The 15,924-nt window shown below is 44.3% G+C and overlaps 1 protein-coding gene across 1 annotated transcript in view; it reads right to left on the bottom strand.

The window, feature by feature from the left end:
* FYB2 (FYN binding protein 2) overlaps window positions 1-15,571 on the bottom strand; it is a 94,598-nt gene extending 79,027 nt beyond the window's left edge. Inside the window, 3 exon segments of the mRNA XM_045899083.2 lie at window positions 8,451-8,484; window positions 11,570-11,731; window positions 14,821-15,571. Coding sequence (XP_045755039.2) covers window positions 8,451-8,484; window positions 11,570-11,731; window positions 14,821-15,571 — 947 coding nt within the window.
* Between the last annotated feature and the right edge of the window lie 353 nt (window positions 15,572-15,924).

The raw sequence follows: 15,924 nt of genomic DNA, 5'->3' as shown, positions 1-15,924 counted from the left end.
CTCAATCTGTCACTCAATTGGTCCATCCCTTACTCAGTCATTAAATAATTATTACTTGCATGTCTACTTCCTGGTGGTGAGAAAGGTGGAGAAAGACAATCATGGAATTTAGAATCTAACAGATAACCTCCAAAAATCTCTCACGTTGGGAAAATTCTTTTTTTTTTTTTTTCATGTTGGGAAAATTCTGAGACAGGATAGTGTAGTTGAAAATCCTTATAAACATCCACTCCTGAGTTCACATCCCAGATTAGCTCTATACTATCTTATACTGCAGGGCAAGTCATGAAAAATCTCTGAGCCCTCAGTTTTTTGCCTTCAGATGATGATCATGGGGCTAACATGAGTCTGACAGGTGTAAAGGGCTAAGCAATGCCCAGCACGTGGTAATACTCAAAGACTAGTTTCCATTCAACCTTTCTGAATAAACCTATGTACAAAAATAGGCTCCAAGTCTGCAACTTTATTGCCTGATTTCTTCCTAAGTCATGAATTTTTCCAGCTTGTCATCTGAATGCCACTAAAGAGAAAAGGTGAGACTTGGCTCCAAACACTTTGATACTTTAGCTCCACCCTGGCCAGGCTCCCTACTCAGACCTTTCTGCAGACAGAAAAAGAAATCCTAAGGCAGGAGAGGTATTCAAGAGCACCTGCCTGGGGAATGTCTAGGCTCAATTTGTAGAACAGGCCGTGCGTCTGTTAAACCTTGCCTTCTTCGTAGATAAAGATCCAACGTGAATCCTCAGGAAGGCAGTCTGCAGCGGTGGTTGAGAGGTGATGCTCTGGAGCCCTGCTGACCAGGTCAAACTCTGCAAGGGTGATGATCCAGCTGCATCATCTTGGATTCCTTAAGCTGACTCTATGGTCAAAGTCGGTTAACCACCAACTTCATGGGGTGGTTTTGGTTGGGAGTTTTAAAATCAGAGAGTGGACATTAAGTATGGAGAACAAGCCTTTGTCTATGGTAAGTGTTCAATAAACAGAATCTATAGATGAATTTCTTTTTAAAGGAGGAATACTTGAAAATATGAAAGAAGACCCCCAAATAAATGGACTGTTCTTGCCACCACTGCCCTTAGAAAAATAGGCCAAACAGCAGCCTTGTTGTGTTTCTGAAACCCAATTAAAAAGGGATAATAAGAATTCATTGAAGTGGCTTGAGCTGAAGGCATCTGAATATTCTGGGTCTAAAACTTATAAGGCACAGGCTTAAAAAAATCCCGTCTGCATTCTTTTTTTTTTTTTAATTTATTTTTTATTTATTTATTTTTTAAAAAGATTTTATTTATTTATTTGAGAGAGAGAGCACGAGAGGGGAGAGGGTCAGAGGGAGAAGCAGACCCCCCGCCGAGCAGGGAGCCCGATGCGGGACTCGATCCCGGGACTCCAGGAGCATGACCTGAGCCAAAGGCAGTCGCCCAACCAACTGAGCCACCCAGGCGCCCCAGCCCCTGTCTGCATTCTTGCCCCATGGTGATTCAGTTTAGCGCACTGAGATGTGAGGGCCCACCTTCACTTCCCAGATACCATCATGAGGAACCTGATTTGCTGTGGGTCAGTCAGAGCAGGTCTATACCAGTCTTGACTATCTGAAACGCAGCCATTCACGAAAGAACACTGTAGTTCAAAACAACTTAAAAACTAGTCCTAAGAGGTTCTGGTCTTACATGCACATGTAAGACATGCTTGTTTTAAGGAAAAATCCCAAATAGCTTTCAGGAAGGGTCAGTATTGTACTGAGCACTGATGATGTGCCAAGGACCCCACACATACTGATGCCAACAATGATGAAACAGCAAATCACCTGGAAATGGTCTTATACTCCTCTCTTGCCCACCTGTCTCATTTTCCACAGCTGATCCCACAATCACTGCTTTTCCTCCAAAATATGTCTTGAGTCCCTTTTTAAAAAAAATCTCTATTTCTACCATCTTGTCCATATCAAGTGATTAAACCTCCTTGTGTATCAGTTTCCTCATCTATAAAATTGGAATATCATCTACCTCTTAGGATTGTCATAAATGGAGTCATACATTTAAAGTGCTTAGAACACCACCAATATGAATGCCGATTGCTCTGTTTATTGTTACTGTTTTGTTGTTGCAATGGCTTCCGAAGCTATTTCTACCTGTTTCCACACTAAGTTTATTATTTATGTAGCCTCCAAAGTGATCTTTACAAAACACATGTCAGCTCATGTCACTCCCTGGTTTAAAACTCCTCTGGTTTCCCAACATATTTAGAGAGCAGCATTCAAATTCACTCCACAGCTGTCAAGACAACCACCATTCCACCAGCACCCTGTGCTTTAGCTATTGCCCCCCTCCTTCCTCCCAACGTGCAGACACAGGTCTCCCCGAGACACTGCTCCAGCCATTCCCTCTCCTGGAATGTCCATCTCCTAGACCTTTCGTGACTGGGTCCTCATCATGCAGGTCTCAACCCAAATGTCACCACCTCAGGCCTTTCCTGATCATCCTACACATCCTTTATCCCACTCCCCATCCCCAGTTACTATCTGAATGCTCTTTGAAACATTCTCTTTATAGCACTTACCACTATTCAAATAAAGATTACAGATGCATTTTGCTTTACCACAGTGTTGTTGTTCTATCAATATTTTACTTGAATGCCTTGGGCAAGGCATTTCTTCCCATTTCCACAGGATCTCTCCCTGGCTGTTATCTAGCGCAGGTTCTAGACATAGTCACATAATCCGCCCGGCCCTAGGAGGAGTCTGTGTTTTTCACTTGGCAGGGGGTAGAAATATCAAAAACACAGATAAAAAGTGTGTTCCAAAATATTAGGTTGAAAGAGATCATCCGGAAGACTCAAAATAGGCTTATAGTATCTTTTAAAGACTAACAGTAAGATGAAATACAAAATTTAAAAGTTCAGGAGAGAAAATGGTGGACTCCTGAGACCTACCCATGGACCCTCATCTGAGAAACACTATACTGTATGAATCTTCTCTCCTGATATAGGCAGGCTCTCCCTTCCTTAATGTCTGAGTCAGAGATTTCCTGAGTCAGGACTACCCTCTGACACTTCTTAATGGGAGAAAAGCCATATTTATAGCTAATGAATAAAATATTAGCCGACTCTGCTAAGTACTGACAGAGACCCAGCGCTAATTGCTGCCCTGGGACTAACCTGCTTTGCTCATACAAATAGGGGCTGCTTATTCAAGAGAGATGCCAGCCAACTTGGTTTGCATGAAAGAGTGAAGACAAAGAATAACCTCCAAAGAGTCATTGCACTGTTGGGAACTAATGAGATACTTATCCCAGAGATAACAAGGGATGGAGAGGCCAAGGGTTGAGGACACCAAAACTCATTGAGCATCTTCTGTATACTCCATGCTTTATGCAATTTATTTCACTTAGTCCTCATGACAATCAATGAAGTACTATTGTGTCCACTTCACAGATGTATATATCAAAGCTCTGAGCTGTCGTAGGTGTAGAGGAGGGGTCTGACTCTATGGGAATCTGACTCCAGACTTGTACTCGTTGCAGGACACAATGCAGGATGTGAAGGTTCAAAAGCGAAAGTGGCTACTGTAAATGCACTGAGTTTCTAACAAGATGATTAAAAACATATATCTATAAAAATATGGGTGGGGCGCCTGGGTGGCTCAGTTGGTTAAGTGACTGCCTTCAGCTCAGGTCATGATCCTGGAGTCCCAGGATCGAGTCCCACATTGGGCTCCCTGCTCAGCAGGGAGTCTGCTTCTCCCTCTGACCCTCCTCCCTCTCATGCTCTCTATCATTCTCTCTCTCTCTCTCAATAAATAAATAAAAATCTTTAAAAAAATATGGGTAAAACATAGACTATTTTGGGAATAATGGTTGAAAATGATGAAAGTTTTGTTTAACAGAATGTAGTCCTTAGATATTTTAAGAAACTGTCAGGTAAGGGAGGGGTAAAGACCCTGTCTACTCTACCAATGAGCAGATCTTGGACAGATGGCTGGGAATCTGGGGTAGGGATGTCAGTTTTTGGTCCCAGCTCACCTTGGACTTTTGAATAAATAAAACAAATGTGTGTGTGCATGTATGTGTGCATGCATGTAAGATACTTTTGTCTACTCTATACCCTGCTGTGTTCTCAACATATATAAGAGGGTTTGGCATATAGTAGACAGTCAATAAATATATTTTGAATGTGCAACTGATGAATTGTTGAACACTACATCTGAAACTAATGATATACTATATGTTGGCTAATTGAATTTAAATTAAAAAAATATATACGTTGAATGAATAAAATCTGCCCCAACAAGAAAAACATACTACTTGTTTAAGTTAACTCATCACTGAAAGCTACGGTCCCAACTCCTCAGCATGGCACCTAATTAACTTTAGGATCCAACCTCATCTCTTATTCTTCAGGGAATGAACTCCTCCTCAAAGGACTTTTGAAGAGATTAAGGTTCTGAGCATGGATTCCTGCCTTTGGAGGGGGTTATATGATAGCTAAGCAAGCTTTATGGAATAGTCTCTAGATGCTCGGTACTGCACTCAACACTTTACAATTATTGTTGCATTTAACATCACCACAACTATATGAGTTAGGTCTTATCAGCCTCCCATTTTCCATAAGTAGAAAGTAAGGTTTGCAGAGGTTAAGGCATTTGTCCAAGGTTATGCAGGTGTTAAGTGGTGGGGCTCAGATTAAAAACCCCAGATTTGTTAATTGCCAGGTCCCCTTCCAGTAATGAGACCCAATGTATTCTGTTCCTAATCTAATACTTGTACTGAAGATTAATACCATGAACACAGGAGATGTTCTTTCCAAACAAGCACTGGTTTCCATGGAAGTTGTATCTAAGGCTGCTCAGCATCATGCCATTTACTTGTTTAAACTCATCACTGCAAGCTATGGTCCTAACTCCTCAGCATGGCATGTAATTAACATTAGGATCCAACCTCATCTCTAATTCTTCCACATCAGAATACTTTGTGTCTGTTCATTCTCCACTTTATTACTACTGCCTTGTTTTCAGTCATGTTCTATTTCTATACTGAACATCCATTGGTCTATCCATCATCCATTAACCAATGATAAGTTAGGAATGTGGTCATTTCTGGGAACAGTGCCCTGCCTTCACCTACTGTACAGTTTCACAAAAGGGAATAAGTAAACCTACTAATTCAGACCCATCATGCAGGAGACATCTGAAGATCTTTCCTCCTCCATGAAGCCTCCCCTAAGTATCCCAGGTCCCTCTTTGTCTGTTTTGCTTTGTACTCTGACAACACTATGGCCCATATCATAACTGAGGTACAACGAACCTCATTTCTGATGATGGTTAGGTTCTAAAGCCAGTGTGAAAGGACACAACAGTCCGATTGCCCTCCCAAATCCCTTAGGAAGAAGTTGTCACATTGGAGACTTGCTACTGTTTCCCAATACTTGCCCGTCAAGCAAGTTTGTCCTCCATGTGGAAACAGACTGCTGTCTTTGATTAAAGGGCCAGAGAAGAAGTCAGCTTATTTCAGAGCCAAACTGTAGGAAGAATACCGATCTAGTTACACACTACGATCACAGCATACATACAGTCGCGCTGAGATGCTCACGGAACGCGAGTCCTGAGGGAGCCAAGACTGGCTCAGAGCACAGCAGAATTACACTGTCCCCTCAAACTGTCACACTGGGGGGGCCCACGTTCATCGAGTAAGCAGTGCAAATCATTGCCTTAGCTGTCTAAATTTTCTCTTTCACATAAATGCACATAGAATGTGGCTTCACTGACCCACCGTGTGCAGTCATTTAACTCTTCTAAATGGGCGACTAAACTAGAAGTTCCTGGGACACATGAACCATGCCCAACACCCATGGTCAGTTCCTTGGTGGACAAGAACCTCCAAGATTTGGCTCCTGTCTTCCTCTGCAGTAGCATTTCTCTCCATTCATACCACCCTTTCCACACCAGTTCTACTTACCTATTTCTAATTTTCACCATTGAGACCTGCTTCCTTACGCCTCCTGCCTCTGCCTCTAGCACCCCTCTCTATGTTACCCAGCACATGTCGATCCTCGGTACTCCCTGCAAATGTTTCCTTCCGGGATCCCTGCCCCTTTTTAGGTAAAGTTTTGGCGTCCTCCCACTCTGAAGCTGGGCCATGTGACTTGCTTTGACCAAGAGGATGTTAGCAAATATGACACACAGAGTTGAAAAAGTGTTTGTGCAATGGGGATTGTCCTGCTTGTCTGCTGTGGCTGAACATCGTTGCTCAGCTAACTTGCTGGAGGGTGAGACAGCTGGTGTTAAGTCAGGTTGCCCCACTCATGTCAGCCAAGGCAATCTGGGATCAGCCGGCTGCAGCCTGACCCCTACACATGAGCAACCCCCGTCCATATCAGCAAAACTGCCTAGGTAGTCTGCAACATACTAGCAATACCAGCTGAGCTCAGTCCAGATCAGCCAAACCCACACTCCTGCTCTGTGCTATGGATATTTTGTTGCCTATCATGTAGTATGATTGTAGCAAAAGATAATGGATACATTTTCTATCAAGACTTCACTGGCCTTCCCAAGGACAGGCAATCACTCCCATATTTGCACAACCTCTAACTCTTGTACTTTCCCCTATTAGAAAACTTAACACACTCTACTATTATAAACATTTGGTAAATAATATGATTATTTGTTTTTATGCTTGCAGGGGGAGCGGGAGAGGGAGAAGCAGGCTCCTGGCTGAGCAGAGAGACCAATGCGGGGCTCGATCCCAGGAGCCTGGGATCATGACCTGAGCCAAAGGCAGACGCTTAACGACTGAGCCACGCAGGCGCCCCTATGCTTACTTCTTCTAAGGCTGACCTTCTTGAGAAAAGGAACATCTTTGTGAGGGAAGTGACGTGATACAATCAAAACAGTTTAGGCATACCTGTTAGTACAGCCATTACAGACAAGAGTATAGAAGTTCAATTACGAATTGAACTGCCATATGATCCAGCGCTCCTGGGTATGTATCTGAAGAAAATGAAATCAGCATCTCGAAGAGAGACTGCTACACTCACGTTAACACTACAGCATTATTCGCAATAGCCAAGATATGGAAACAACCCAAGTGTCCCATCAACAGATGAAGGGATAAAGAAGATGTGAAGTAGATATACAATAGAATGTTATTTAGCCACAAGAAAGAAGAAAGTCCTGTCATCTGTGACAACATGGATGGACCTTGGTAGCATTATGCTAAGTGAGATAAGTCAGACAGAAAAACAATTACTGTAGAGTATGACTTATACATGAAACCTAAAAAACCGAACCTTGTAAAAACAGAGTAAATTGTAGTTACCAGGGGCTGAGGGGTGAGTAAATTGGGGAGAAGTTGTTTAAGGGTACAAACTTACAACTAGTAGATAAGTTCTGGAGATCTAACGTACAAAGAGTGATTACGGTAAAAAATATAATGTGTTATAACTTTTAAAGTTGCTAAGAGATTAGATCTTAACTGTTCTCAACACAAAAAAGAAATGAGAGTTATGTGAGGTGATGAAGGTGTTAGCTAACACTGCTAGAGTGTATGATCACAGACCGTGATTTATGTATGTATCAAACTAACACCTTGTATACCTCAAACTTACACAAGCTTATGTTTCCATTATATTCAATAGAAAAAATAGTTTGAGGATACTTGGGCTGGAATCATGTTTCTGCAAGTGGCCAGACTCTCTGAGCCCAAATGCCTTTAGCTATAAAATGAGGCCAGCAGTGGCAATATTGCAGCCTTGAGAAAAGGAAGCAAGAAAATCTGTAAAAGGCAGCCAGTTCAATGCATGACACATCAAAGGACTCAACAGATAATATTTGGTTGAGTGAATTAACGACCTGACACTTACATGGCAAAATTCTCAGAATAAGTACAGCAAAAACAGAAGGTCTTCTATCCCATTACCAAGTCCTAACATCACACCAATGCCCACAGCATTCCGCAGCCTCTAATTTGATTTATTACTATGGAAGCTGATGTTTCAATTTACTGAACCCAGCTGTATAATAAATAAAAGTAGCTCAGAGGACCACCTTTGCAAGTTAATGTCAGCACAGCAGTTAAATGCAGTTTATTTAATCTCGCCTCTAAAACAAAAGTTGCAGTTTGTTCCTTATAAATCTGTTCTTCCTGCAACCCTTCTGAGATACACAGACACCTGCCGTGTGCTTTTTTTTTTTAAGATTTTATTTTATTTATATGACAGAGATAGACAGCGAGAGAGGGAACACAAGCAGGGGGAGTGGGAGAGGGAGAAGCAGGCTTCCCGCCGAGCAGGGAGCCCGACGTGGGACTCGATTCCAGCACCCTGGGATCATGACCTGAGCCGAAGGCAGCCACTTAACCGACTGAGCCACCCAGGCGCCCTGCCTTGTGCTTTTTGCCCGCTCTCGGCCTGTCAATGCGCCATGCTCTATGCTCCCCCACAATTAAGAAACAGGTACTCACCTCTCTGGAGGCAGGCAGGTCTCTTCCACAGTTGCTGCAAGAGCAAGAGGCAGAGTAAAAAGGGGCATAGGTGGCAGCCTGACAAAAGTGAACTTTGTTTGTGCAATGCCCTGACCCCAGAGACAAAATGAGGAGTGGCAACTCATTGGTGCCCCAAGCCTCCCTGCCCCCCAGCACCTAGGGGGCCCTCCGTCCTGCAGCGCAGCACTCACCCACGCTATGTGGTGTTTCTATATATACGATCTTGATCTTTAGGATGAGACTCTGACCTTCTGGAGCACCAGAACTTGTGTGTGTGGGGGGGGTTCTCTCTTTAACTCTCATGTCTCTCACAGCACCCAGGGCAAAGAGAGCGTGGCTGCTCAACACGAGCTTATAATAATGATAGCGTGCATTTAGTGAGAGCTTACTGGTGTGCCAAGCACTGTTTAAACCCTTTCCATGACTCATCTCATTTATCCTCACAAAAACCCTGAGAGATGAGTGCTACTGTCATCCCCACTTTACAGATAAGGACAATGAGGCTCAGTGAGTAAGATGCCCAAACTTAAATAGCTAGTGAGTCGGGGAGCTGGGATTTACAAAGGCCATTTTACTACAGAAGACTTGGTGCTTTGTTCTATGTTCTTCTGACAACCTTCTTCGCTTTCAGAGAGAGGGTTTGAGGTCTGAATTATTTAATGTTTATAAAAATCATACTTAGCCTTCTCTGTTATGGAGGTGACCAAATTATTATTTATTTATTTTTTAATTTATTATTTATTATTTTTTTAAGATTTTATTTATTTATTTGAGAGAGAGAATGAGAGAGAGAACACGAGAGGAGAGAGGGTCAGAAGCAGAAGCAGACTCCCTGCTGAGCAGGGAGCCTGATGCGGGACTCAATCCAGGGACTCCAGGATCATGACCTGAGCCGAAGGCAGTCGCTTAACCAACTGAGCCACCCAGGTGCCCTGGCCAAATTATTATTAAAGTATACTTATAAGAGAGCTCTTTTGTTTTCTTTTCTTTCATTTTCTTTCTTTTTTTTTTTTAACCAGGCAAAGAACTTTATTAACCTTATTTCAAACTTCCCAGGCTTCTCCAGGTTAATGAGCTGCAACGAACAAATAGTGTCTAAGCAAAAACCGAAAAGTGCTGCAGTGTCCACAGGGCTTGGGCTTAAAAATACTAGAGATCTCGAGTCCGTCAGATCCACGAACAAAATTTTAAAAAGCAGTCATCATATAAAACAGCAGCTCCCAGTCACTTCTTCAAGTTTCATCTTCTTCAGAAGTTGACTTAATTCAGTTTGCTTCATTCTTGGAAGCTTCGTCAAAATTCTCCACAAGGTCTGGAACCTCCTCTTCCTCCTCCTCCTCTCTGGTAGCAAGTGGTGCGTTTCCATCCACGCCCTGTATGGGCAGAGCTTCCGCCAGTCGTCCTCAACTAGTCAGATGGTCTGCACCAAGTTGGTTTAAGACACTGGTAGCATTTCTGTCAGCTGCTTCCTCAGCATGGCCCGTGATGGTGAGGGCTGTCGCTGCCCCTGATGCCTGGACTTCAGGCTTGTGGAAAGGGATCGTGGTTCCTTGGTATGTGACCATATTCTCTTCTTCAATACCAGAGATATTGTTTACCCCTCACTTCTTTAAGGAGAACTAAGGTTTGGGGCACCTGGGTGGCTCAGCCGGTTAAGAGTCTGCCTTTGGCTCAGGTCATGATCCCAGGGTCCTGGAATCGAGCCCCGCATCGGGCTCCCTGCTCAGTGGGGAGTCTGCTTCTCCCTCTGCCCCTCCCCCGCCCCATGCATGCTCTCACATGCTCTCTCTCTAATAAGTAAATAAAATCTTAAAACCAAACCAAACAAAACAAAAAAAAGGAGAACTAGGGCTGTAGCCATTCTATGAACCACCTTCTTCCAGCAAGCTGTTCCTTTTCCACCAATGTGCACCTGGGCTTGCAGTCTGGCGAGTTTCTCCTGGTTCATCTTGGTGGAGAGGAAATGAGACCTTGGGGGACTAGGGTTGGTACTAGGGGGTCTTGGCCAAATCAACTGAGATTAGGTGCATGCACAAGGGGACACAAGATGAACTTTCTTTTAGGATAAGACTTAAGATGACTTGCAGCAGTGGTTCTCCAAGTATGGTCCCTCGACCAGCAGCATCAGCATCCCCACAGGAAACTTGTTAAAAAGGCAAATTCTTAGGCACCCAATCCAGACCGAATAAACCAGAATACTCCAGGAATAGGGCCCTGTGATCTGTGTCTTGACAAGTCCTCGAGGTGCTTCTGGTGCAGGCTGAACTTTGAGAACCAGAGTCCAAGAAATTTAACTGCCATGAGGTTGTTCAAAGTGCTCAAATGAACAATGCAAGATGGCATCAGCTGAGTGTACCATCTGCTGGCGCTCGTGGCCACAGTAAGACAAATGTTAGCACGGCACTACATAGCACCCCAAAGTGTGTGTTCGCCTCATGTTTCATTAGTGCAAACATAAGCAAAGGCATTTGAAGTGTCAACAAGATCAGAGCACGGTGCAGGTGGAGAGGGAATGAGAAGGCGTTTCTTTAAGGAGCAGAGGAAGACACAAAACAGCACAGAAGAAGGACTTCCCAGGATGCTTCAGTTCTTGGAAAGGGCCAGTGGGGGCAGGGGTGGGGGCCCTTCAGCTAATTACCAAAGGCAGATCACAGAGGCCAGAGGGACCCCCATTAGGATCACAGGTCAAGTTAACAGTGCCTTTCCTCCCTTTTCACTCTCTCCCCTCTCCTACTGCACTGATTGTGTTGACAACACAGGCTTTGTAGGAAACACACAAACTCCCTGCTCCCTGCTCAACTACTTTTCTTTTTCTTCCTCTTGGACAGATTCCCAGTGATCAAATGCAATGCTCTCAGGGGAAGCGGGCTGGCCCAGGAGCGATAAGGGGCCAATTCCCACAGATTTGTCATTTCATGGGCAAGCTGCCATAGCCTGTACGTGAAATAACCAGTGATGGATGTCCAGCCCCATGGAAAAGCAGCTGGGCATTATCACCTGGGAGTTGACACGGAGAGGGAGGTAACAGAGGGGACACGGGTGTTGGAACCGTGACTCCTGCTGGCTGGCTGTGTGTGGGGCCCTGTGCGTTTTCTTACCTTCCCTGTGGACCTTGGAAATTGCAGCTGCCTGCCTCTGGAAGGCCTGGAGGTTCACGAATGGGGGCTTCGGAGGCTTTGGGGGAGGAAGACCCAGGGACTTGATGGAAGGCAGTGGTTTCGTTTTGAGAAGTTGGTGATGCCTATCAACTGGCTGTTTCTCTGAGCATGGATAATAAGAAGATAATGCAGGTTATTACTATTTCCATTCATATCTTCTTGGGTGAAACTGACCAGTCCTTGCCTCAGTCTCTCTCCCCTTTATTCTCTTCCTACTGGCCAGAATGCCCTGATCAAAACGCAAAGCTGATCATGTCACCAGCCTGCTGCCCGAGGCTGAAGCCTGGCTTCCTCAGCAGGACGTCCATGTATGTACTTCATCCTCTGGCATGTAAACACCACATGACCCCAATCCACATTTCCAGATTCTTCTCTTACCACCCTTTACCATCCTACTTTCCCAACCTTAAGCCCAAATATCTTTCACTCACACCAATGGCTTCTCAATTCTCCAAATTTGATTTAAAAAACCATCGTATATCCAAGACTTTGTTCATGCCCTTCTTGGTTCTGGAATGCTCTTCCCTCACTTCTTTCTTAGAAAGCTCTCATTTTTTAAGGCCCTGTTCCAATGACACCTCCTCTGGGAAACTTTATTTGATTTCAAAATCGAGGAGAGAATTAGCCACTCTCTGTTTTGTACCCTCACAACGTATTGTTAACACCTCTCTCAGTGTTGTGGCATATGAGAGGGGTGGGTCCATCTTCCCATCGAGTGAGAGCTGCTCACGTGCAGGCACCAGGCCACACCGATCTCTGCCACCATCGAGCATGGTACCTACTTCCAAGGAAATGGATGGTGACTATTCCCCAAGAGGATGCTTCAATCACTTAGGGCATGCAAATAACATGGGGGCTATAAAGAGGACGAATTGATCTCCGATTTCCAGGACTCATAGCCTGGGACAAGGCTAACTTTGAGGTACATGGATTTTGGGGTTTTGTGTCCTGGAATTTTCCAGGACAATCTCAATTTCATACATTTGGTCCTTCTGTGCTCAGAAGCCAAACTCCAACAGAAATTCCAATGTTACATATGAAAATCGTATCTGCCTCTTACAGTGAAAATAGCACAAAACCTTGTATGATCCAAGTGCCTTGATTTGGGGTTCACATAATACAGTGGTTGACTACATGTACCATCCATGCCAAAAAATAAAGACGTTGGCCTCCATACAACTTCCTCAGAGCCCTGTTGCCCTCTGAGAGCAAAGAGGCTGGGAGGGGGGGAGGGAGGAGGGAGGCTTCCTTCTTGCCCCACTAGCAGGGGTTACATCAGTTAGGACCAAGCTCCTTTCTTCTTAGGCTTTGATTATAAGTCATGATGTCAGAAACTTCAGTTTTTATCAAATTAAGAAGATGTAGTGAAAATGAATGATCCCTTACAAATTGGGTTCCTAATTTTTACCAGGCACTGTGCTAAGAGATGGACATGGGTCAGCTCATTTAATCCCCTCAACAGCTCCGTCAGGCAGGCAATCCATCCTTCTTTCCTTCCTCCCATTCATTCTACTTTCCTATCCCTTCATCAATAACAATTTATCTACTACAGTCCAGGCATCGTTCTAGAAGCTGGGTATAGAGTTAAGAACAAGAACAGATAGAGCCTTGCCCTCAGGAATTTTCATTCTAATAGGAGGAGACTGATGAGAAACACACAAACAAGGTAATCACAGAGACCTGTCAGTTCTATGAAAGAAATAAAACAGGCTGATAGGAACGAGTGCCAACTGCTCACGGCGAGACAGCGGTCTTTGGATACAGAGGTTAGAGAAGGATTATCTGAGAAAGTGTCATGTGAACTTAGACCTAAATGTAGCTACAGAGGGCTCAAAGAAGAGTTTTCTAGGAAGAGAAAGAGCAAATGTAAATGTTCCGAGCACAATAAAGTCTCTTCACAGAACAGCAAGAAATCCAGTGTGTCCACTCATGAGCCAGGGCAGCAGTAAGTCAGATCCATAAGCAGGGCTCAGAAGGTGCAGAGCCATGAAATCAGTAGTAAATAGTTTAGATTCTATTCTAAATACATATATGGTTGTAAGCAGGAGATCCCTCCACCCACCTGTCCATCTACCCATTCATTCAAGTAGTCGATAAATAGGTTTTGAGGACCTGTTGAACCTGGCCTTGTTCTTTTAGGTGCTGGGGATATGGTGATAAGGAAGACAGTTTTTAATCCTTATGTAACTTACATTTTACTGAGGTAAACAAACAGATATGTCACAATATACAAGGTAGGGATGGGCAATGAAGAAAACCAAAGCAACATAAGAAGACAGAGACTGACGGAGGTGGGGTGGTTATTGTAGATGGTGACTCACAAATTCCACTCACAACAGGTGACCCTCAGCAGAGACCATGATGAAGTGAGGGAGTGAGACATCAAAGACCTGGGGGAAGCTTGTGCCAGGCAGAGAGATCAGCAAGTGTAAAGGCCCTGGGGTGGAACTAGCTTGGTTTATCTAAGGAAAAGCAAGAAGGCCAAGGTGGTAGAAGGAGAGGTAGGAAGGGCCAAATGGCATTAGCTGGTGTAAGATGGCTAGAGTTGAATTTGAGCAGGGGAGTGATGTGATCTAATTTGTGCTTTAGAGGATCACTATGCCTGATGGGAGAATAGGGTAGTGGAGGGCAAGAGTGTGGAAGCAGAGAAACCAGCCAGACCACTGTGGTCCAGGTGAGAGATGACAGTGGTATAGATAGGGCAGAGGGCAGAAATGGACCAAAGTGGAGAGATACAGAACATATTTTGGTAGTAGAACCAAGAGCTTGCTGATGGAGTGGATGCAAAGAATGAGAGGGAGAGAGGAATAGAGTATGGCTCCTAGGTTTTTGGCCTGAGCAACTAGGAGGATGGCTGTGCTGTTTACCAAGTTGGGGCAGATTGGTGATGAATCTGATTTACAGGAGAGCAGACCAGGCTATAAGAGGTTAAGTGGACTGCCCAAGTTCATGCATGTTGTAAGAAGTAGAGCTAGGATTCAAACCCAAGCTTGCCCAAACTATCTTTCAATAGAATTCCAGGAGATTAAGCACTTTACCCAAACCTGAAATTACAATTTGGCAGATGGGCCTAGAATACCTGCCCTGGCATTTGGAGCAAAATTCACCCAGATCATACATGATCTTTGGTAGGCTCTAAATTAGAAAAACACAGCGGCCCCTCCCCTGGGCCCACAGGGATTACATCTCACCTGGGGCCTGGCTGGCAAGTTCACTCTCATAGATTGGCTGGCAGGAGCCCCTCCCTGGGCTCCTCTCAGGAAGAGGGTTTTCTAGGCTCTTCCTGCCATGTTGAACAAGTAGAAAAGTGGGATCTTCAGGAGAGGCAAGTGATTCTCTTTGGGCCATCAAGTGCCTCTGGGAAGGCAGGGTCTGCGGTCCTTTTATTTCCAGCTTTCTCCTGGGTTCCTTTGGAGGAAGCCCTGTGCTTATCTGCTCCTCCGGATGGAAGGCCCTGTGTGCGCAACTGGCAAGGAGAGAGGCTGAAGACAACTCACTCTTCTGAGATGAAACCTTCTCCCAGTTCCAGAGCTTATCTTTGAAGCTCTCCTTCACCATGACTCTCCTCTTGTTGGTTATCTCGGCATTCAACGGACTCATGTCTAACAGTAGAGAAGTTTTCTGGGAATTTACTGCAGAACCAGGAGACCTTTCCGGAGGTCCTGGGGAATTCGAACACTTCTGAATCTCACTCCTCTGGGCTAACTTTGTTTCCTGGGGTTTTAGAAGCTGGGGTTCTGCACTAGAACAGCATGGTGGGAGCGGATTTTGGTTGGACGAGAGGGGTTTCCCATTGGCCAAAATTCTTGATTGTGTGTTTCCAATGTCACCCTTTTGAGGAACGCCTGCTGAGAATTTAATAGGTCCTGGAAGAGATGGCACATCAAGCTTTTGAAATTTGGCTCGAAGTTCCTTGAAGTTTCTTAACCCTTCCTAAAGCATCAGAGAAAACAAAACAAAACAAAATGTCTTATTATTCTAGGAAAAAAGCCAGTGAGGTTAGCTGACTTCACTGTGCATGTAAGCGGTTCTAAGCGCTGATACAACACCATTGCTCACCTAGTGGGTGGTGTCAGCTGGTGATGCCATGGTCTATGGAAGATGCAATGAAAACAAACATCTCCTCTTTGAAACACTTCAGATATGTTTAATTTCTTCACAACATGTAAAGAATACTTATAAAGGAGACAATACTGACAATGGCTGATAAATCCTTTGATACAAATTTTTGGTGGTACCTTGTTGCCTATATAAGTAAGTTCTAATCCTCTTAGTACAGCATTCAAAGTTCTTTA

The sequence above is a fragment of the Mirounga angustirostris genome, unplaced genomic scaffold (genome assembly GCF_029215605.1).
Source record: "Mirounga angustirostris isolate CCGP_5_RB_7025 unplaced genomic scaffold, mMirAng1.0.hap1 SCAF_4, whole genome shotgun sequence".
Classification (NCBI taxonomy): Eukaryota; Metazoa; Chordata; class Mammalia; order Carnivora; family Phocidae; genus Mirounga; species Mirounga angustirostris.
Note: the sequence above shows the minus strand (reverse complement) of the source record. Positions and strands in the feature narration are given on the sequence as shown.